Source organism: Mustela putorius, unplaced genomic scaffold (genome assembly GCF_011764305.1).
Source record: "Mustela putorius furo isolate JIRA1106 unplaced genomic scaffold, ASM1176430v1.1 tig00000585_pilon_pilon_pilon, whole genome shotgun sequence".
Lineage (NCBI taxonomy): Eukaryota > Metazoa > Chordata > Mammalia > Carnivora > Mustelidae > Mustela > Mustela putorius.
The window spans coordinates 11815543-11840299 of record NW_025421424.1 but is presented as its reverse complement, the minus strand read 5'-3'; the positions used below and the strand labels follow the sequence as shown (position 1 = coordinate 11840299).

At 35.8% G+C, this 24757-nt stretch overlaps 1 protein-coding gene across 16 annotated transcripts in view; it reads right to left on the bottom strand.

The window, feature by feature from the left end:
- The window catches only part of WDR47 (WD repeat domain 47), a 64725-nt gene that overhangs the window by 17575 nt on the left and 22393 nt on the right, over nucleotides 1-24757 (bottom strand). For 11 of the 16 annotated variants that reach the window (XM_045081951.1, XM_045081950.1, XM_045081954.1 and 8 more), the window contains 7 exons: nucleotides 23143-23248; nucleotides 20444-21246; nucleotides 17450-17576; nucleotides 9786-9964; nucleotides 6334-6591; nucleotides 2693-2768; nucleotides 645-802 (listed from right to left, as the gene is read on the bottom strand). In XM_045081951.1, coding sequence (XP_044937886.1) covers nucleotides 645-802; nucleotides 2693-2768; nucleotides 6334-6591; nucleotides 9786-9964; nucleotides 17450-17576; nucleotides 20444-21246; nucleotides 23143-23248 — 1707 coding nt within the window. The remainder of the gene's footprint in view (nucleotides 1-644; nucleotides 803-2692; nucleotides 2769-6333; nucleotides 6592-9785; nucleotides 9965-17449; nucleotides 17577-20443; nucleotides 21247-23142; nucleotides 23249-24757) is intronic. The other 5 variants (XM_004769665.3, XM_013044442.2, XM_013044441.2 and 2 more) reach the window with 3 other exon arrangements.

The window sequence follows — 24757 nt, the reverse complement described above, 5'->3', positions numbered from 1 at the left end:
CACACTTCCCAGCACTCACCATAGCACATACCCTCCCCAATGTCCACAACCCAACCAACCGGAGTAATAGCATCTTATCCACACTTTAAAACACAGCCTAATATTAGGATACTAAAGATTTTATTAGATATGATAACATCAAATCTATATAAGAAAATGTACATGTTTTTGGAGATTCATGATAAAGGATGAAATGACATCAAATTTACCTTAAAATACTTTAGCAAACAAACAGAACTGATGAAGCAAATGTGACAAAAATCTTGACAATTACTTTATTTCATTGTACTATTCTCTACTTTTGCATATGTTTGAAAAGTTCCATAATTAAAAACAGAAAAAGAAGACTGATAAATTGCCAATACCTAGAAGGTGCTTAATACTGATCTAGAAAATAGATCATATCAAGATTCTTTTTAGTTGCATATATAATTCATGGCCTAATCAAAATGGACAAAAATTTACAAAATTAGTCAATAATTCTTATGTATATTTCTTAAGCATTGAAAATAAAAATTTAAAGACTTAATAAAAGAAAAAGAAATAAAAACTGAATGCTACCAAATGGCAATTCTGAAAAAGGAACCGATATATCTAAATTAAAAACTGAAGCAAGAATGATAGTACAAACCAACTATCCTTACCTTGGATCAATTACTTCTGGATAGGCACATACTCTCAGAGTTTTTGAATTTGAGCCTACAGCATATAAACCACCACCTGGATGAAAAGCCACTGCTCTAACAGCTTGTGTGTCTTCTAGAGTATTAATACAAACAAACTGCTTTTTTGATTTATCATCCTGTGGAAAGAATAAATATGAAAGTCATCTTAGGAAAAAATGAATTTGAAAGAATTCATCTTTAGCCTATTTTACATTCATTTTATTACTTCACATTAACTACCTATAATCACATAGTCTTTTAAATGGCAAATTCAAATTAACCCAAATTTTTCTGCTTTTTGCTGCCCATTGCTGAACTAAGTTCAGAAAGCTCAGAAACATTCAAAGCTTTCTTTGCTTACTGTGACAAAACATAAGACTATGCATTCTCATATAAAGTTATCTTTAATTATTAAGGAAAAAATAGCTCAGGGGTGCCTGGGTGGCTCAGTGGGTTAAGCCTCTGCCTTCTCCTCAGGTCATGATCCCAGGGTCCTGGGATCGAGCCCCACATCAGGCTCTCTGCTTGGCAGGAAGCCTGCTTCCCCCCTCTCTGTCTGCCTCTCTGCCTACTTGTGATCTGTCAAATAAATAAATAAAATCTTTAAAAAAAGAAAAAGAAAAAGAAAAAATAGCCCACACATATAACTTTTATAAAATTAACAGAATATCATTTTTGTTTCTAAAAGTAGGAAGTATAAGACTATTAATCAATCCACTTCCTCTTGGGTGGGGTAGGGGGGATAGTTTACCATTATCTCCAGCAATGAATAGTTCAATATTTCAAACTGAAATTGTAAAATACTCTTTTAAAATTATAAAAATGATTTTAATCAGAACACTAAATTTGAATCTCATTTTAATTTAAATTGTCAACCTATCTGGTCTCTGCTGAGGAAGGCAAGTTGAAGCAGTTCTATATAAGTTTTGATGGCTCTTGCTATTAGTATCATTTGTAACTACCTTGCTACCCTGACCACAAGGGACTGAACCTGGAACAGGGACCTCTAGACTGGGTGTAGTCAATAGACCTAACCAAATCCTGCCTTCAGGAAGTATGAATGTCAAGTATACAAACAAAGGCAAGTCACTTCAGCTCTATATCAACAAAGAGTTTATTATGCCTCTCCCTACACAAAATTTTATCTATTCATTCATGGAATAAATACATCCTCATGGAGTATAAGGGGAAAACCTGGTGGGTCATACTATGTCTCTCTTAGATAATTGAATTCTATTACTCATTTGAATTTATTTGGTTAGAAATGCTATATTTTCCATTAATCCACATGTAAGAAATTTGCCAAATGAACACCAGTGATAGATAAGAGAAAAATAGAGGTAAATGACTAACTGATTAAATGGCCACTAGCACACTAATAATCATTAAGGGTTGCTTTAGAACAGATGTGGCAGACCCACCAGTTAGTTTATTTGCTCTTCTTCAGTGTGTTTAAATATTTTAAGAAACTTGTAGATATTTTTAAAATAGATTTCACATAAAAAATCTACATTCTTATAATTTCTTGAAAATCAAAAGAACTGGAAACACTAGATAAGCATATTTCTTTGCACAAGGGACAAATACTCTTATGTGCTTATCACAATAGTCAACTTTATTCATTTATGTTACCTGTCTGGTTCCATCAGCGTCTGAAATAGTGTCTTTGTGTATGGAATTAAAGTTTGAACTAAAGAAAATAAGGTAGCTGTATAGTAGTTTAGGGAAGAATGTCTTGTTCCAAAGCAAAAAACAGCTGCACTGATGAGAAGCCCAAAAGAAATACTAATAATATCTAAACAAATTAACCATAGGGTTTTCAGAGAGTAGTGCACAGCCCCAACTCATGAGTCAAGATTGCAATTATAAGCATTATAAGCTTTCATTTATCCTTGCAACAAATAACATTAATAATAATGATTATTTCTAAAAATGGTTTTCTATGAATTGAGAATTCCTTAGCAATATCTGCAGGTATATATAAAAATAATAATGAAACCTCCTTCCCCAAAGCATTAAAGCATTACCTCTTCCCCTCTTGACCTTGATAGATTCCCTGAAGAATCTCCAAGAGGTGGCTTAATGACTGAATGTTCTGATGAGCTGTGTGAATAGAAATTCAAAGTTTACTCTGAATAAAACAAAAATATTTATCTTTCAACCTCAGATATATATATATAAATATCTATCTATCTATAGATAGATAGATAGATATTTTTGGGGGGGGGGGCAAATGACCCGCACTAACCCCAGTCAAAGTAATTCTCTGAAGCCATTTATTAAGAGACTCTGGGATTGGGGCGCCTGGGTGGCTCAGTGGATTAAGCCGCTGCCTTCGGCTCAGGTCATGTTCCCAGGGTCCTGGGATCGAGTCCCGCATCAGGCTCTCTGCTCAGCAGGGAGCCTGCTTCCTCCTCTCTCTCTCTGCCTGTCTCTCTGCCTACTTGTAATCTCTCTCTGTCAAATAATTAAAATCTTTAAAAAAAAAAAAAAGAGAGACTCCGGGATTCAGTGACACCATACACAGTTGTAAGGAGCAAGTGAGAAGCCATTCTGGAAAGGAGATTAAGTTAAAGTCTACAAATTTTAGAGTGAGATGTCACGAAGCTTTCCCCTGCTGAGTTCTAGAATCCTGGATGCTATATTTAAATGTCACCCCAGGCAGGAACTTGGATTGTTCTTTAGGAAAATTATCTGGTCTAAGATAAAAGATGAACAGGAAGTGACATCTCAAAGTCTTCAATAAAACAATGTTTCCCCTATCACTTTTTGTCATGGAGACAGATCCATCTATATACATAGCCTTCCTTCCAATCAGTTTTTTTTTTATGCCTCACTCTTTACAGATAGTCAAAGATTTCCAGATACTTGAAGAAAGCCTCCTAGATAAAAGCCAGAGACTAAAACAGAAAAAGTGGAGTGCCTGGGTGGCTCAGTTGGTTAAGTGTCTGACTTTGGATCAGGTCATGATCTCAAGGTCCTGGGATCAAGCTTCAAGTCAGGCTCTGTGCTTAGTGAGGAGTCTGTTTCTTCCTCTGTTCCTCTCCCTGCTTATACACCTGCGTGAGCACGCTCTCTCAAATAAATAAAAAATATTTTTTAAAGCTTTTATCTATTTATTTGAGAGAGAGACAGAGAGAGTACAAACAGGGGGCGGAGGAGGGAGCAGGCACCCCACTGAGCAGTGAGCCAGATGCAGGGCTCCATCCCAGGACCCAGAGATCATGACCTGAGCCAAAGGCAGATGCCCAATGATCTGAACCATCCAGGTGCCCCTCAAATGAATAAAATCTTAAAAAGAATGTATATATGGAAAAAGGCATTTGATTTGTATTTCCCTGATGATAAGTGATGTCAAGCATTTCTTCCTGTCTGTTGGCCATCTGTATGTCCTTGGGAAAATGTATATGTCTTAAGCTCATTTTTATTTATTTGTTTTTGGGTGTTGAATTTTATAAGTCCTTTACCTATTTTGGATACTAACCCTTTATCAGATATATCATTTGCAAATATCTTCTCCAATTCCAAAGGTAACTTTTTAATTTCATTGACTGTTTCCTTCCCTGTACAAAAGCTTTTCATTTTGATGAAATCCCAATGGTTTATTTTTGCTTTTGTTTCCCTTGCCTCAGGAGACTTATCTAGTAAGAGGTTGCTATAGCAGATATCAAAGAGGTTGCTGCCTGTGTTCTCCTATAGGATTTTAGTGGTTTCTTATCTCACATTTAGGTCTTTAATCCACTCTGAATTTATTTTTGTGTATAGCACAAGAAACAGGTCCAGTTCTATTCTTTTGCATGTTGCTGTCCAATGTTCCCAACACCATTTGTTAAGAGACTAACCTTTTCCCCTTGGTTATTCTCTTTTGCTTTGTCAAAGATTGACTATACACTGGATTTATTTCTCAGTTTTCTATTCTGTTCTATTGATCTATGTATCTATTTTTATATCAGTACCATCTTGTTATAATTGCTATGGCTTTGTGATATAACAAAACTACAATGAGATATCACCTCACATTTGTCAATGGCTAAAAGCAACAACACAAGAAATAGCAGGTGTTTCCAAGGATGTGGAGAAAGGGGGACCTTCTTGCACTATTGGTGGGAATGTAAACTGGCACAGCCACTCTGGAAAACAGTATGAAGATCCCTCAAGAAGTTAAAAATAGAACTACCGTACAATGCAGCAATTGCACTACTAGATATTTAACCAAAGGTGGCAAAAACACTAATTCAAAGGGATACATGCATATAAAATAATATGTTTACAGAAGCATTACTTACAATAGCCAAATTACAGAAGTAGCCCAGGCGTCCACTGATTGGTGAATGGATAAAGAAAATGTGGTGTATACATACACAATGGAATATTATTTAGCCATTTAAAAAATAATGAAATCTTGCCATTTTACAACAAATGGATGGAGCCAGAGATTATTACGCTATGTGAAATAAATCAGTCAGAGAAACACAAATACCATATGATTTCATTCATATGTGGAATTTAAGAAACGAAACAAATGAGCAAAGGGGAAGAAAAGAGAGAGGCAAATCAAGAAACAAACTCTAATTACAGAGAACAGACTGATGGTTACCAGATGGGAAGTAGGTAGGGGAAGGGTTAAATAGGCGAAGGGGACTGAGAAATGCACTCACTATGATGAGCCCTGGATGCTGCATGTAAGTGTTGAATCACTAAATTGTACAACTGAAACCTGAGTGGCTCAGTTGGCTAAGCGTCTGCCGTCAGCTCAAGTCAATCCCAGGATCCTGGGATCAGAGTCCCAAATCGGGCTCCTTGCTAAGCGGCGAGCCTGTATCTCCCTCTGCCTGAGACTCCCCTGCTTGTGCTCTCTCTGATAAATGAATAAATAAAATCTTTTTTAAAAGAAAAGAATAGATGAAGCAACTTATATGTGGAATTTAAGAAACAAAACAAATGAGCAAAGGGGGGAAAAAAGAGACAAACCAAGAAACAGACTCTTACCTATAGGGAACAAACTGATGGTTACCAGAGAGGAGGTGGGTAGGACGGGGAAGGTTGAAATAGGTGAGGTGGATTAAAGAGTGCACTTGTAAGGATTTTTAATTAAAAATTTAAAAAAAAAAAAAAGAAGAATAGAAGAAGAAAATACTTCTTAACTATTCCTATTGCATAAATTAACACTGTTTACGAATGATAGCCAGATAAAAAATCTTCCCCAATTAGTGAAAACACAAATATGCATGATGTCTTCAGTTGCTGTAACTGTCAGAGCTCCCAAGAGGGTCTTGCTGCGATCATCCCAACATGCTATAAAACACCATGTGCCCTCAAAGTCCATGAATTAAAGTATTATTTGTTGAAAGGTACCAATGGCAAGAAAAAGGAAAATCAGGGAGAAGATAAAACTGTAAGATCTCTGAGTAAAATGACTTATAAAAAAGAGAATCATCTTAGAGGTAGTGAGAAAGCAAAAATAAAAATAGGAGAACAAAAGCTACTAAGAAATTCAGAAGTCAATAGAAGAGAATACAGATAAATAGACAGATCAGAAAAATATTTGATATGTAATGGTCTCCAAAAACTTTTATTTGTAAGACTCCAAAGAGAAGTTCAACTTCCTAGGTTTCCAAACATTAATAGGATGTTAATATTTCCAGGTGTTACAAAATAAAGTACTTACATTTGGTTTCCACAAGGTGATTCCTCAAGAAAAGGTATGTGATTCGTTGATCCAGGATTACGTGGGGTGCTTGTGTGAATATTTGAAGCATCATGTGTTAATCTCTGACTGGAGTCTTGGGGTGGTGTGGCAAAACTAGTTACAGAAGAATTATTAGATCCATTGCTTTTGCTCCCATTACATTGCTGGTTGAGCACTGACACCTCACTACCAAGGCTATCCATTCCAATATTTAATTCACCAAGCTTTTGAATGGACCTAAAAAATAAAACAATGTAATTACATTAAAATGAAAAACTTAATCACATTATTAACATGTAGAAGGGAGAAGCCTAGGTGGCTTGGTCAGTTGAGTGTCTGCCTTGGGTTCAGGTCATGATCTCGGGGTCCTGGGATCAAGCCCCCACTTTGCGCTCCCTGCTCAGGGGGCAGTCTGCTTCCTCCTCTCCCTCTGCACCCCCCCCCACTTGCACTCTCTCACACATGCTCTTTCTCTCACAAATAAATAAATAAAATCTTTAAATATATATATATATGTAAGATTATAAGTTTGAGAAGGTAAATACAGGAACATATAATAAATAAATGGTAAGTTCAGTACTAAAGTTACCATCATTGCCTTAAGACATAACTAAGATACTGAAAGATCCAAATTTTCCTACAGTATCCCCAGTGCAGGATACAGGTATTTTACCATAAAAATTTTTTAAAAAATTTTCTTTTCCAATATAGCTTTGGTTTAATTTTCAATTTGAAACTTAAGTTCCCAAAACAGTCAATAAAAATATCACCACTATCAAAATTTCTCACCAACAAAACAAAACAAGCCATTTTCATCTCTCTAGTAATATCATACCAACTAGGAAATGTATGATTAGAGCCTAGCATGGGACAAATTCTAGTGGCAATCTATTAGTCACACATTTATTCATTCTACACAGACAATGTGCCAGGCTCTGATTTAGGAACTAGGGAGCTAGAGCAGGAAGCAAAACAGCCTCAAGGTCTTTCCCTCATCACAAGTCTTCCTATATCTTCCTAAGACTTCTTTTTTTTGGACTCAGGACTCCAAACAGCACAAAGAGGAAGCTAGCAGGCTCTGTTAACATTTAGACCCAGAACTGGCCCAGCAACACTTTCTACAACCTAGATTCAATATGAGAGAGGAGTACACAAGGGATACGATTACCAAGAGGTGTTGGGGCTTTTGCATTTTCTCGTTTTCCTACATTAAACATGGGAGAGAGAGAGAGAGAGAGAGAGAGAATGTATTTAGGGCTTGGAAAGACTTTAAAAGAGCAGTTCAATATTATTAAAGGAATTGGCAGCCATTACTAAATATATAAGTTAATTCTAACTAGGTTACATTTCCCAAATGTTATCCTATAAAACACTAATCCTGTGACGTGCTCCCCATAAAGGAGTCAGAGGTCAAGTCAACTTCGGAAATGCTAAGTATAAAGTCTAAAATGTTAATATCATTTTGACTCTCTAATAGTGGGGAGGATGAGGCAGAATATGCTTATAAGTGCCAAATCAGGGTGCTATTTATTAGTATTAATAGAAACAAAGTATCAAGAAGTATAAAGTAGTAAGAGAGTACTGTTAATAAAAATTCTATTGTGCTTTAGTTGATTTTTTTCCAATAAGATCTATTATGTAACATGACTTTTACTACTTTTCCTTTTTCATGACTCTTGGAAAAAAGATGCAAAATTTAAATCTGGAAACTAGCCACTGCTAGAATGATTCGAAAAAATAAAACATTATGGGGAAAGTGTATTTCATTTTATAGATTCTATCTCTATTCCAATAATCCATAGTATTGGGTACTTTCAAGTCCTGGTACTGGCTCAGATATAGAAAACTAAGGGCCTAGAAAAAAAGGTCAAATAAAAGTATTATATTAAAGGTTTAGAAAATAATAGATAAGAGAGTTAGGAGAACAACAGAGAATTTATATGAAACTAATGTACAAAAGCCAAATACCAACTAGTAACTTGAATTCTGTTTACAATTGTCTTTAAAGGAAAGATAAACCATCTTGAACAGTTTAACTTTCTTTTCTGAGGAAGTACATCCCTTACTACTATTAGGATCACAGAACCTTGCCACTTTATCTTCCGATTTAATGCTAGCCATCTGCTTCCACTAAAAAATAAACGGTCAGGAAATCCAACTGCAGCCATGGTCTTTATGGATATAAAGAAGACATCTAAGAACCAGAAATGGCAGTTCATCAAAATAGGTTAATTCTGATAAGACACTGACTTATCAGAGGTGATAAGAAAATGATCCTCAAATGCAATGTTCAAAAGTCTATTTAGATTCTTTAGGTTACCTCTATAAACATTCCTTGCGTGAAAGTTTGAAGACAGAATCGATTTCAAGCTCACTGACTTGCACAACCCTCAGAGTAACAAGAAGATTACTCCCAATATTATTGAATCAAGTAAAGAACTGACAGTCACCACTGCATTGCCTAATCATAATCACAACAATATCCTACATTTATGGTAGGTTATTTCCCAAATTCCAGGAATTATTCTAAGTAATTTTATATATATATATATATATATTTTTTTAAAGATTTTATTTATTTATTTGACAGAGATCACAAGTAGGCAGAGTCAGGCAGAGAGAGAGGAGGAAGCAGGCTCCCCGCTGAGCTGAGAGCCTGATGTGGGACTCGATCCCAGGATCCCGGGATCATGACCTGAGCCGAAGGCAGAGGCCTTAACCCACTGAGCCACCCAGGTGCCCCCAGTAATTTTTTATATATTAACACATTTAATCTTCTAACAACCTTTGCTCATTTAAATATATGTATTCTAGATTATTGATTTTTAAAAAGACACATTATCATCTTTCTAGATACATACACACACATCTCCTATAATTAAAAACAATGTAAGTGCATATCATCTTGGCAAAAATTGTAAGAAAGAATAATTTTAATATATTGAATTCTAAAGAAACTGAAAGTTAAGGACCCAAAATAACAAAAAAAAAACAGTGAACACTTAGTATAGTGCTTACTATATGCCAGGTACTATTCTTAGCACTTTGTGTAGATTAACTCATTTAATCTTCAGGTCTATTCTGTGGAGTAGATGAGGAGACAAGCAAAAAGAAGCCAAGTGACTAGGAACCCTAGGATCTCAGCAACCCTGGGACAGCTGGATCAACCTAGCTATTTGCTTCTGGCTGAGTTCACCACCACACTTCTGCTCTCGTTGTTTAGAAGTGAAAGAAGGTTTAACGGGAAGAAGACCAAAATTAGATGAACACTCAGAATGCTGCGAAAGGAAGATATTCCGTAACTCCCCATTATTTGAAACACTTAAAATGCTTTAAAATTTCAAACTATATGTGGAAAGTAGCAGTTGCCGCGTGCTTTCAATAGCTTTGAAACAATTCCTTATGTTTTAAAAAGTGACTGAAAGACATACCTATTAAGGAATTGTTCGGTAAGATTCTGCTGCTGATCAGGTCCATCCTCCTGATTTACACCTCCCTCGAGCAGCATTTGTTGGTATATTTGTCGCTGTTGCTCCTTCTGTTCTAAATGCTGTTGATAGCGTAATCTTTGCCTATAATATTCTTGAAATTGTTCTGTTGAATCTCGAAGCTTAAAAATATTAGAAAAAATAATGTATTTGAGCAGACTATGATTAAATGTATGTCCCTACCCAACAGGAACTTCTATAAACACTGGATGAAATATACAAGTAACTATTTAACAATTGGAAAACTTAATACATTGCTCTTTGAAAAATAATACAGTATCCATGAGTTTATATGGTCAAGTAGATCATTTAATTTGCTTTATTCTAAAGCAAGAGACTGACCAAAATGAAAGGTCATCCTGGATCTTTGACTAACCCAAAATAAAAATGCAAATTATAGTAGTCACAAAGGGTCATGGAATTAGAGCTGTATTGCTTGGAAAAAAATACTGAAAGACCACTTTAGTATTTAATAAACACAATATTAACTTTTTCCAACACTGTTTAAAAAATTATTTATTTATTTGACAGACAGAGAGCACCAGCATGGGGAGTGGCAGGTAGAGGGAGAAGCAGGATCCCCTCTAAGCTGGGAACCCAATGAGAAACTTGATCTCAGGACCCTGGCATCATAACCTGAGCTGAAGGCAGATGCTCAATCAACTGAGTCACCCAGTGTCCCACACTAACTTTGTCCCACACTTAATTTAAGCATGTAAATGGTTTAATAGGTTACTCTACAGAGAAACTTTAAAAATTTCTCTCAAAAACAATACTTTGTTTCAAGTGGCCTTTCACAAGAAAGTGGAATAAATGGGTAGTAAACTTAATCAACATTTCTACATCTTTATTCTAAAAGAACTATATAGCACCCAAACTTACCAGACTTACATATTTAGTAAATTCCAATACTGACAAAGAAAGATGGAGTCTGGTCATATTGCATCAATCATGTGACCTGGGATCACTCTGGAACAAGTCAATCATCTCTAAAATTGGCCCACACTAACAATAAGCTTAACAAATAGTCTTATACAGCTAACTAAAGCTAAAACTCTCTCCCCTTTTCCAAGAAGTATTTAAGAATCCTCCTCTACTTCATAACTTACAGCAATAACTGAGACAAAATTATCTAGGTGTCCTTTTAAATTTTTTATTGTTGGTAAAATAGAAACTTTGTCATTTTAACCACTTTTATGTGTCAGTTCAGTGGTATTAATTATACTCAACATTGTGCAATAATTACCACTATTTTCAAAATTCTTCATCAATTACAGAGAAAGTCTATAACCATTAAGCAATAACCTCCCATTTCTTCCTCCACCAAGCTCCTGATAACCTCTATTCTACTTTCCTTATGATTTTGCCAATTTTAGATATTTGATATAAGTGGAATACATGATATTTCGTCCTTTACTGTCTGGCTTATTTCACTCAGCATGATGTTTTCAAAGGTCACCCATGTTGTAGAATATGTCAGAATTTCATTCCTTTTTGTAGTTGAATAATATTCCATTGAATGGATATATCATTTTTGTTCATTCATTAATCTGTGGATGGACACTTGGGTTTTATCTACTTTTTGACTACTGTGAATAATGCTGCTATAAACATGGATGTAGAGATATCTGTTTGAGTCCTTGCTTTCAATGCTTTAGAGTGGAATTGCTGGGTTATATGGTAATTCAATATTTAGCTATACTTAAGCTATGTTTTAGCTATATTTAATTCTATATCAAAAATACCACCAATCCATAGTGCACCATTTTACATTCAAATCAACAACGAATGAGGGTTCAAATTTCTCCATTTCCCCACCAACACTTATTTCTTGTCCACGGCTTTGAGTTTAACTATCCTAGCCGTTGTGAAGCTATATTTCATTGTGGTTTTGGTTTAAATTTCCCTAATGACTAGTGGCACTAAGCATCTTTTCACATGCTTATTAGCCATTTGAATATATTCCTTGGAGAAATGTCTATTCAGCTCCTTTCTTCTAAGTTGAATTGTCTTTTTTGTTGTTGAATTGTAGTTCTTTACATATTCTAGATATTAAACCCTTATCAGATATATAATTTATAAATGTTTTTTCCCCATTCTACTGGCCATCTTTTTACTGTCTTGATTAAGTCCTTTGAGGCACAAAAGTTTTTAATTTTGATGAAGTTCAATTTATCAGTTTTTATGTTTGTTGCTCAAGCTTTAGGAATCATATAAGACAATAAAATCCAAGATTATGAATATTTGCTCTTGTGTTTTCTTCTAAGAATTTTATACTTTCAGCTCTGATATCTGATAATTAAGTTGTTCATCTGTTTTTAGTTAATTTTTGTACATTATATGAGGTAAGAGGTCCGACTTCATTCTTTTTCATGTGGACATCTAGTTGATCCATCATCATCTTTCCCCATTGAATAGACCTGACACCTGTACCAAAAGTCAATAAGCCACAGATATATGGAATTACTTCTGGTCTCTCAATGTTGAGAGACCATACTGCTCTATACTTCTATCCTTATACAAGTACCAAACAGTTTTGATTACTGTAGCTTTTGTAGCTATTGTAGCTTTGAAATCATGAACTGTGCGTGAGTTCTCCAACTTTGTTCTTTTTCAAGATTGTTTTGGCTATTCAGGACAAATTACAATTTCAAGTGAATTTGAGTATTGGCTTTCCACTGCTGCAAAAAAGGCTGCGAAATTTTTTATAGGAATTACATGGAATCTGTAGATCAAATAAGTACTGACATTTTAACAATATTAAGTCTATCTGTGAACACATGGTATCTTTCCATTTATTTAAATCTTTTAAAATTTCTTTCAGCAATATTTTATAGATTTCAGAGTCTAAGTTTTTCACCTTGTTGGTTTAATTTATTCCTGGGTATTTTCTAGTCTGGATGGTTTTTATTTCTTTTTCTTGTCTAATCATTCTAGCTAAAACTTCCAGTAAATGTTGAAGAGCAGTGGTAAAAATAGGCATCCTTGTCTTTGTTCCTCATTTGAGGTGGAAAGCTTTTAGTTTTTCACCTTGAGTAGGACATTAGCTTGGGGTTTTCATAAATAAACTTTACTGTGCTGAGGAAATTCCATTTTTTTCTTAGTTTTCTGAGAGCTTTAATCATGAAAGAGTGTTTGATTTTGTCAAATGCCTTTTCTGCATCAACTAAGATGACCAAATGTTTTTCTGTTCTTCATTCTATTAATGTGATATATTACATTGATGGGTTTTTTTTTAAAGGTTTTATTTATTCATCTGACAGACAGAGATCACAGAGCAGCAGGCAGAGAGAGGAGGAAGCAGGCTCCCCGCTGAGCAGAGAGCCCGACGGGGGCTCGATCCCAGGACCCTGGGATCATGACCCAAGCCGAAGGCAGAGGCTTTAACCCACTGAGCCACCCAGGCGCCCCTGATGGATTTTTTTTTTTTTTTTAATATTGGCCAGTTTTGCATTCTGGGATAAATCCAAAATATTGACCAGTTTTGCATTCTGGGATAAATCCACTTGATCAGGGTATAATATCCTTTTAATATGCTGATGAATTTGGTTTTCTAGTATTCTGTTAAGGATTTTTGCTTTTGTTCATGAGAAATATTAGTCTGTAGGGGTTGGGTTTTTTGGTTTTTTTGTTTTGTTTTGTTTTTTAAAGATTTTATTTATTTATTTGACAGAGAGAGATTACAAGTAGGCAGAGAGGCAGGCAGAGAGAGAGAGGAGGAAGCAGGCTCCTCGCTGAGCAGAGAGCCCGATGCGGGACTCGATCCCAGGACCCCGAGATCATGACCTGTGCCGAAGGCAGCGGCTTAACCCACTGAGCCACCCAGGCGCCTCTGTTTTGTTTTGTTTTTAAAGATTTTATTTATTCACTTGACAGAGAGAGATCACAAGTACACAGAGAGGCAGGCAGAGAGAGAGGGGGAAGTAGGCTCCCCACTGAGCAGAGAGCCCAACGCAGGGCTCGATCCCAGGCCCCTAAGATTATCACCTGAGCCGAAGGCAGAGGCTTTAACCCACTGAGCCACCCAGGCACCGCGGTTTTGTTTTTTTAAATTTTATTTATTTTGAGAGAGAGTGAGAGTGCACATGGAGGGGAATGAGCAGAAAAGGAGAGAGAATCTCAAGCAGACTCCATGCAGAGTGCAGAGCCCAACATGGGGCTTAATCCCACAATCCTAAAATCATGACCCGAGCTGAAATCAAGAGGTGGAGGCTCAACTGACTGACCCACCCAGGTGCCCTGGTCTGTAGTTTTCTTTTCATGTAATGTTTTCATCTGAACTGGGTATTAGAGTAATGCTGGCCTCATAGGATGAGTTAGGAAGCATTATTCCTTCCACTTACATACTTTTGGAAGATTTTTGAGAAGGACTGATGTTAACCCTTCTTCAAATGTTTGGTAGAACTCACCCCCAAAGCTATCTGATCCTAGATTTTTCTTTGTTGAAAGCCTTTTTTCTTAAATTTTATTTATTTATTTGACAGAGAGAGAGAAATCACAAGTAGGCAAAGAGGCAGGGGGAGCGGGGGGGGAGCAGGCTCCCTGATGTACAGAATGCCCGATGTGGGGCTCGATCCCAGGACCCTGAGATCATGACCTGAGCCAAAGGCAGAGGCTTAACACACTGAGCCACCGAGCGCCGTTGGAAGCTTTTTGATTATTGATTCAATCTCTTTACTCATTATAGGTCTGTTGAAATTTTCTATTTCTTCTTGAATCATTTAGGTAATTTGGGTTTCATTTCAACTTGGTTATCTAATTTGTTGGCTTATAATTGGTCATAGTATTCTCTTATAATTCATTTTATTATTATAAATATGTATTATAATACATATTACAATACAATACCAAAAAAAGTATTAGCCATTTCTGATTTTACTTACTCATGTGTGCCCCCCCCCCAACTTTGGTCTAAGTGCTTGTCAATTTTGTTGATCTTTTCAAAGAACCAACTTTTGGTTTTACTGATTTCCTCTACTGTTTTCCTATTCTCTATTTTATTTTTCTTCCCTCTAATCTTTATTACTTTCTTCCTTCTGATAAAATTTATTCTTCTTTTTCTAGTTCCTTAAGGCATAAGGTTAGGTTATTGATTTGAGATCTTTCTTCCTTTTTATTTTTTATCTTTTTAAAGATTTATTTATCTGACAGGTCACAAGCAGTCAGAGAGGCAGGCAAAGAGAGAGAGGAGGAAGCAGGCAGGCTCCCTGTGGAGCAGAGAACCGGATGTGGGGGTCAGTCCCTCTCTATCTGCCTGCCTCTGTCTACTTGTGTTCTCTGTCTGCCAAATAAATAAATAAAATCTTTAAAAAAAAAAAAAAAAGATTATTTATTTATTTATTTGTCAGAGAGAGAGAGAGAGGTGCGAGAGTGACCACAGGCAGACAGAGTGGCAGGCAGAGGCAGAGCGAGAAGCAGGCCAAGTAAGGAGCCCGATGTGGGACTCGATCCCAGGACGCTGGGATCATAACCTGAGCTGAAGGCAGCTACCCAACCAACTGAGCCACCCAGGCGTCCCTCTTTCTTCTTTTTTAATGTATTCATTTTTAGCTATAAATTTCCAGAGCACTGTTTTTGCTGTATCTCATAAGTTTGAAATGTTGTATGCTTTGGGAAGTTGTATTCATTTTTGTTAGTCTCTAGGTATTTTCTAATTTCCCCTGCAATTTCTTTGACCCATCAGAGTGTGTTAATTTTTAGAAACTTGTGAATTTTCTGTTATTAATTTCTGGCTTCATTCCATTGTAGTCAGAGAAGATATTTCACATGATTTCAATCTTTGCTTTTTTTTTTTTTTTTTTTAAGATTTTATTTATCTATTTGACAAAGAGAGAGAGAGAGACCAGGGGGAGCAGCAAGCAGAGGGAAAGAGAAAAGCAGCTGAGCAGGGAACCCTGTGCAGGGCTCAATCTCAGGATCTTGGAATCATGACCTGAGCTGAAGGCAGATGCTTAACTGACTGAGCCACCCAAGCGTCCCTGATTTCAATCTTTTAAAATTTACTGAGATTTGTTTTGGGTCCTAACATATGCTCTATCCTGAAGAATGTTACATGTGCACTTCAAAAGAATGTGTGTTCTGGGGGCACCTGAGTGGCTCAGTGTGTTAAAGCCTCTGCCTTCGGCTCAGGTCATGATCCCGGGGTCCTAGGCCTAGTCCCACATTGGGCTCTCTGCTCAGCAGGGAGCCTGCTTCCTCCTCTATCTCTGCCTGCCTCTCTACCTACTTGTGCTGTCAAATAAAAAAATAAAATCTTAAAAGAAAAAAAAAAGAATGTGTGTTCTGCTAGTGTTGGAGTGTTCTTTTTTTGTTAGTATCACTTTATGTATTTGCATTCATGTATTGTTAATATTCACATATTCATAAACTTACCAATACTTAGAATACGAACACTGATCTGAGGAGTCTAAAAAAACAACTTCCTCTAAAAAGACTGATATAGACACCTCTGGGTGAAAAAAAGGTGCATCCTCCAAAGCAACAATATAGTTGTTTTATAGATGTCTGTTAGGTCTAGTTGGTCTAAGTATTGTTCAAGTACCCTCTATCCTTATTGATCTTCTGTTTAGATGTTCTACCCATTATTTTAAGTGGGGTATTGAAGTCTTCAACTATTATTTCCCCCTTCAACTCTGCCACTGTTTGCTTCACAGATTTTGCGGTTCTGTTTTTTGGTGCATATTCATATATGTATTTTTAATAGTAATTTTTCTACTTTATTCATAATATTTAGTTGAAGACAAAAAAATTTATTGAACTTATTAAAACTACCTCTTCACCTCTTCTAAGTGGCATACCATATAAGATAAAATTTATAGGGGCGCCTGGGTGGCTCAGTCGGTTAAAGCCTCTGCCTTCAGCTCAGGTCATGATCCCAGGGTCCTGGGATCGAGCCCCGCATCGGGCTCTCTGCTCAGCCGGGAGCCTGCTTCCTCCTCTCTCTTTGTCTGCCTTTCTGCCTACTTTTGATCTCTCTCTGTCAAATAAATAAATAAAATCTTTAAAAAAAAAAAAGATAAAATTTATACTCTATTATACAATTTCTTTTCCAAATCTCCACAGAAAAATAATTTGGAACTCGAAAGACTTGGATATAAGTACTTGATATTATAAATGTCATAATTTTTGTTCACTAAATCTAATTAGTAGAGGATAGTCTTACAAATACAAGCTATCCACATTCAATGTGAGTTCAATTACTTGAGTTCTGAAATATGTAAGAGTAATATAAACTATGGCATTTTAGATTGTTAATAAATTCATCTGTTAAAAATGCTCCAAAATACATGACAACTAAAAATACCATGCATCCTTAAGGGAAAAGGGATAAAATTACTTAATTAATAAGAAATATGTAAGAGTAATATAAACTATGGCATTTTAGATTGTTAATAAATTCATCTGTTAAAAATGCTCCAAAATACATGACAACTAAAAATACCATGCATCCTTAAGGGAAAAGGGATAAAATTACTTAATTAATAAGAAAGTCTAGATAGTCTCTCACCTACTTCCAAATATTGGAAAATTCCTTTTACATTCTATCTAGGCAAATACTATTACTTTAGAGAATAATTCTAAAAGTCACTAGGTCTATTAAATATTACCTCATTTTTTTCTTGCTTAGCTGGTCCTGGGTTCTGTGCTCCATTTGCAGGCTCTTTTTCTGAAACTGAACTCTGGCCTGGGATTTCACTGCTTATAGGCCGCTGTGCCTCAATGGGTGTATCACTTCTTTCAGAAAGATGCAAAAAACAAACAAAAAAACAAACAGGAAGAGGAAGGGGTGAAGGAAAATATATTTTAATTAACATAATGAAAACAATCTAAATGTCATCAAATGTGCAAAAAATCGATTTTTAAATATTCCTTTCTTCTACTAAGGGTATTACCTAAGAGTTTCTAAAAAAAATAGAATGTGCTTATAACAGAATGTGCACTGGATTATTAAGCAAGGAGGGTAGTGGCTCCAGTCTGGTGAAATCACTTACATTCTCTGTGGCTGAGCTTCATTTATAAATTGAATTGAATAATAAGCTGGATGACCTAATGCCTAAATTCTCTTCATATCTTAATCTGTGATTTTCTTAACCAAACATTAATTTTTTCCCTCCAATATGTTTCAACAAAATTTTTTAAATTTATTTTTTCAGTGTTCCAAGATGCATTGTTTATGCATCACAACCAGTGTTCCATGTAATACATGCCCTCCTTAATAGCCTGGTGGTGGGTATTAAAGAGGGTACATTTCAACAAAATTTTAAGAACTGTTTAGATTTTATTAAAAGACTGTCTTTGGTTTATTTGCACTTAACATAAAAGCTGAATATACATCTTTTCAATATTTTAATGCATACTTATTAGTAAGCTTAATATCTTACATCAGGTTGTTTCTAATATTCTTCTAAACACTAGCAATTTCTACTTTTCATAGTTAACTGTGTTCAAAATTTTTAATAACTAACATCATCCAAAGATGATGAATACCACAGACATTTATACAGACTATCCATTGGCACAAGGTACCATGTACATGTACAAAAGTAAAATGACCTTTCCCTTAAAAGAATCTGATTATGGGATGGCTTCATAATGGCCTCTCCAGGCAGATGTATGTAAGACATAACAAATTACAGGTCTAGGGTTCAGGAAGCAGAGCTAGTCATCCTCAGAAAGGCACCATTAGTTAGAAGCTTTTGGATAAGTATCTCAACATACGGAATCACACATGTACCCAGAGGAGAAAGTAGAAAGACAGGAAAAGTTTTCAGCTACCAGTCAGTGCTCTAACCTGCTAATGACCACAAGAGGTCCCCCTTTATGTCCAAAAGACAGATTTTCTAAGAATTATTAACTGTATAGAGATAGAATAAAATGACCTTCATAAGGTAACATTTAATTTTGCAATTTATATAGCATTTCCACATGCACTATCTCATTTAACTTGGACAGTAACTGATGAAATAAATTGTAACTCCCGTTTCACAGATAAGGAACAAAGTGATTTTCCTAAAATTGCAGAGTGGGTAAATAAAACTAGGATTTGAATCCAGATCTTCAGGATCAAATACAATGCTGACCCATTCCTGAGAATTTGTATATTTTTGCTGTTTAATTTTGAGACCATTACACTGAGTAGCCAAAGCTTATGTTTCAACTGCTTTTTCTTCGAGTTTATGAGTAAAAAGCTGTCTTTACAAAACACTACATACTCTCTTATAAAGCTTTCTTTCGTGTTTTATCTTCTTGTTCACCATAATAACTCAATCACTATACCCAGGATGCAGCACGGTGCTAGCACAGAGCAGACATGCAAATATTTTTAAACAAATACTGCTTAAACACGAATTTACCACAAATAAGAGGTCTCCTCATGAGGCATCTTCAACATAATTTATCTAATTAAGCCTCCCAATATTTTCAAATTGCACCTCAAATATTTTTAAAAACAAGGTTCACTTTCTCCAAAGTAAATTTTTATACTTTATCCACAGAACAGTAGTCCTCCGCAGCATGTTATTAGCAGACCTTTTGACATACTGTCCTTACCTGGAGTATGACACTCAGATGGGGAGCACCATTCACATACTTGCCTCTCCGCTAGGAGCTTTATCTCACTTCGCAAGTCAACACCCTATTTTATAGAGGAGGTCTTTGAGGCTCAGAGAGATTAAGGAACTATCTCAAGGTCACACAACTACTAAATGGCAAGATATTGTTCAAACCCAAGCCTGACTCCAAAGATCATGCTCTATTCATTATTCCACAGTGCTTTGGCTTGTAAGTCTTCCAATTTCACAAGCATGACAGATGTTTTCTGGGTTACTGCTACTGCTCAGCTAATAACACATGTATTACTCACTTCTGATATATCATTTTTTACCTCTCTGTTTATTCTGTAATCTAGTAACTTATACTCCACTTCTTTATGTCTTTATCCAGTCATTCCTCAATTTTTACTACTCTCTTTACATAAGCAACAGCACGTGTAGAGTCAGGTGTGGCTGGATTTTTATGTCTTCTTTCCATACAATTCCACTGGTGTACATGTCCAAACATGCCATTCATTATACCGACCAGGAAGTTCTTCTTATGCACTCAGAAGAGCATCAGCAGCTCCCCAGAACTGAAGTTCAACATCCCAAACAATGAAAATTTTCTTTAAAGATACCGGAAAGTCCAGGATAAGTTTAAGATAATCTCTACCAATGCTCAAGACTCTATTCCTTTGGGATTTAGATAACAGGAAGCTCCTATAATAAGTTATACTCATCCATTTTCATGACTAGATATCTTTCTTTCAAGTAGAGCAATAAGATGCCTTGGGCTTTAGCAAGTCACTTAACATTCTAAAATCCCCTTTTCCCTTTAAAAAACATTAAACAAGATATCACAACTCCCTACTTTGCAACCTCATAGCAACTTAATAGAAAATAATCTCGGGATTGTGAGATCAAACCCCACATCAGCCTCTGCACTCCTCAACCTTCCCTCTCTAAAAAAAAAATAATAATTTAAAAAAAGCGACTTGAACATTAAACATACACACACAAAATCTCACACTTGCGAATATTTTCTAATTTTTACAAGCAAATACTTACCGTTCAGGAGATTCCTCATAAATACTGTGACATTCTGTATTCTCAAGCATGAGACTCCTACTGAGGTTTTGTACACCTGGATAATGGAAGTTAGCAAAGGAGTGTGACATTGGAGAAGTTTTGTTTCCAAGGTCTGAGATTCTCTTATCATGACTGGTTAGTCCACAAGTGAGGCCATCTAAAGCAGGATTCAGAGAGCGGGTCATATAGGCATCAGCTGATTGAGGCCTTCTCATTGGAGATGATGGATAGGGAGAAAGTTTGCTGATAAGAGGAGTCAAAAGATCAGCATATGCAGCTTTTGTAGGTTTCAGAAGTTTGTCAACATGAATATTAAGCATTTTCTGTTCAAAAGCACAAGAGAAGACAGAAGATGGGAGATTCTGAAGCCATGACAATAAACTCAGATCCAAGTCATCACAACCATTACCACACAAAAGATCAATGCCAAGAAGTACTTCACTTTCTGTAATTTCTTCTCCAGTTGCTTTACTTTGACAAAATTCTACACAGCATTCATAAAGTAGACCCTTCATTACAAGCTGAAATAAACGATTGTTACTTGCTTTAAAACCAGCCTCACTTAGCTTCCTATCAGCAGGGATGAATTCTGCAACCATGACACAAGCCTCTTCAAAACAGTGAACTCGTGCAGTGCTGGGATTCCAGTCCTTAAATTCAGCATGATTGGTCAGACGAGGCAAAGTCAAAAGCAAACAGAGCTTGCTATAATCATCTTTAGAGGGACAGTATTCTTCTAGGGCATGCAAACATTGCACAGCTTCTTGCATGGTAAATTCCAGCTGTAAGAAAAATTTAAGTAATAACTATTAAGAGAGATGTTAAGAGATATGAAACCAAGAGTATTTTATTCAGATACAAAGATACCTTATAAATTCTCATAAACTATTCAACTGCAAAAGGATAAACTCTACTGTCCCAGAATACTCATATTGCAAGATATTTAACAACTTTCAAGTCAGGAATCCAGGAATCAAAATGCTTTTCACTACTAAAATAAAAATTAAATAATTTGGCTAATTAGTAAATTAAACTCTTACTATAAAAATATTGTTCTAGTTCAGGCTTCAGACTATCACTCTCAAATGTACAATTTTTAAAGGTCAAGAATAATTGAGTTCTCTAGAAATGAAAACTGAAGCATGTCATTATTCAATTGTTTATATAGCTTGCTGTCACTCCAGCTTACCCCAAAAGTAAAAGAGCCATTCTCAAACTTGCCATAAGAGAAATTTGTGTGGAGAAAGAAAGCAAATTAAAAAGAAAGAAAAAAGAACATTTACAGTTCATTTAGTACAAAAACAGAATGAAAGAGAATAAAGGAAGCTTAGCTGAGAGACAGATTACAATAATTTGGGTACTGAATATTACCTTAGACTCATAAACTTTTTATGATGTAAAAGAATCTTAGAGCTTATATATCCACCTTTCCTCATCTTATATATGAAAAAAGTTGGGGAGCAGGATTTAATGGAAGTAATACAGTTGGTTAGTGACAAAGACAAAATAAAAATTAGGTCCTTTGACTTATATTCCAGAGTTCTTTCCACATTTAAACATCATTATCTCTTTTTTTAAAAAAAAAAAAAAAAAGGCGCCTGGGTGGCTCAGTTAGTTGGGCCACTGCCTTTGGCTCAGGTCATGATCCTGGAGCCCAGGATGTAGTCCCACATGGGGCTCCCTGTTGGATAGGGAGTCTGCTTCTCCCTCTGACCCTCCACCTCTCATGTTCTCTCTCTCTCATTCTCTCTCAAGTAAATAAATAAAATCTTTTTTAAAAAATCATTATCTGACAAACATTTCTCTATTACACATGAAAGTCCTCATTGTAATATTTTTTTAGTTTATTTCAGTGAACACCTCCTGGCACATAGTAAGTTTCCTTGGTTTGGAAACAATGTAACAATACTATTACTAAAACTTTAAAAGTAAAACCCTTCCTGGGGCATCTGGGTGGCTTAGTCAGTTAAGCGTCTGAGCTCAGGGTCATGGAATTGAGCTGTGCACAGCAGGCTTCCCGCTCAGCTGGGAGTCTGCTTCTCCTTCTCACTCTCCCCCTACCCCTCCTTGGGCTCGGACTCACTTTCTATCAAATAAATAAATAAAATCTCAAGAGAAAAATAAATGTTTAATAAATCCTTTGAATCATTAAATTTAAATGGTCATAAAGGCATAAAGATTTTATCAAAAACCACCTCTGTTGTTGTGCTAAGCACTGGGTATTTTATGTAAGTGACCAATCACTCGATTCTCTACCTGAAACTAATACTACACTGTATGTTAACTAACTGGAATTTAAATAAAAAGTTGGAGGAAAAAAAACCACCTCTGCTACAATGTAAATACTGAAAAAACAAAAAGAAGTTAATCATAATTCACTTCTAGGATAAATAAAAAAGCAAAAATGTAGCATTTTTAAGTCAAACATCTATTGCATTCTAAATCACCTTAAACATGAGAAGAGCACACATTACTCACCTACCTACCAGCCAGCCACTCATTCATCTTTGTCTAAATCTTGCAACAAGTTTAGAAGCATTACAGAGTGAAAGCACTACAGCAACAAAAGAGTAAAATCTTACCCCATCCTACTTCATAAAAATTTTGAAAATGCAGGATACTAATCTTTGTTTTAGTGAATAAAATACTTATGACTGAAACAAGACTATGGCGCAAACCTTCAGGAATAAAAATCTTACATGCTGGGGCTCATCTTCTGCTGACATTGCATTGTTAACACATAAAGCTTCTAAAAACTTCTGTTTCAGGATAATATAACGAAACCTGTAAAAATAAAATATGAAATATTAAAATTAAAAAGCTGAGTTACAGAATAAATAAATAAATAAATAAATAAATAAAATAAAAAGCTGAGTTACAGAAATGTCAAAGATGGGTTTCATTTCCAAAGTCCCCAGAGCAACAGAGGCCATATTTGTTCCAAAGGACTAATTAATCCTTTAATAGTTTTTGAAAAATTAATTTTCTAATGTCTCATAAATCAAATACACTTAAAAGTTACTATACCTGCCTTTGCTTACAAAAAAATTCTCAAAATTCTTAAAAGCTTATCACATTGAGGCTACAATAATTTCAGAATTAAGTAAATACAACTGAACACTCAGAGGAAGGATTTCCAATATTAATTCTGAACAAAAATCAAGTTTTATTGAAGATGTTAAATATTATCTAATATGAAATCAAAGTCCTTTACATTTAAAATGCTTTATGTTTTATTGTATTTTGTTTTATTATTTTGTATTTTATTCAAAATATCTTTTTTTCTCTTCAAACATGACAACTGTCTAATAAAAACAGGCTGAACTATCGTAAAAAAATGAACATTTCTGGGGCACCTGGTGGCTCAGTGGGTTAAAGCCTCTGCCTTCGGCTCAGGTCATGATTGCAGGGTCCTGGGATAGAGCCCCACATTGGACTCTCTGCTGAGTGGAGAGTCCACGTCCCTCTCTCTCTCTCTGCCTGCCTCTCTGCCTACTTGTGATGTCTGCCTGTCAAATAAGTAAATAAATAAATAATATTTTAAAAAAAACACGAATATTTCTGAAAAGTCATAAAATAGCCATAAACTTTAAAACTTGTTTTTTGTAAGGAGGCTCCAGCATGAAGCCCAACACAAGGCTTGAACTCAATAACTCTGAGATGAAGAGCTGAGCTGAGATCAAGAGTTGGATGCTTAACTGACTGAGCCACGCAGGTGTCCCTAAACCTTAAAACTTTTTAACAGAGGGGCACCTGGGTGGCTCAGTGGGTTAAGCCTCTGCCTTCGGCTTGGGTCATGATCTCAGGGTCCTGGGATGGAGCCCCCCATCGGGCTCTCTGCTCGGCGGGGAGCCTGCTTCTCATCTCTCTCTGCCTGCCTCTCTGCCTACCTGCAATCTCTGTCTGTCAAATAAATAAATAAAATCTTTGGAACAACAAAAAAAAACTTTTTAACAGAGATGTTTCAGGGAGAGGAGTCTGCTTGACTTGCCTAAGAATTTAAAAATGTTGGATGCCTTAAGCACCTTAAAGAAAAAGTATTTCTATGGACTATAAATAATAATGAAACTTCAGTCATTCTTTCAACATTGTTATGGTAGCAAATATGTGTAAAATAAAACAAAATCCTTGCCTTCAAAAAGAGGGTCATCTAAAAAATTGTATGAAATATGTATACTGTACAGCAAGGTCTCAAAGGAATGTGAAACCAATTCTATCAGAAGGGGTGGGAAGTATAAAGTCTTATAAGAGCTGACTCTTGGAAGATGATCAGGTGTGTGCTATGTAAAGGCA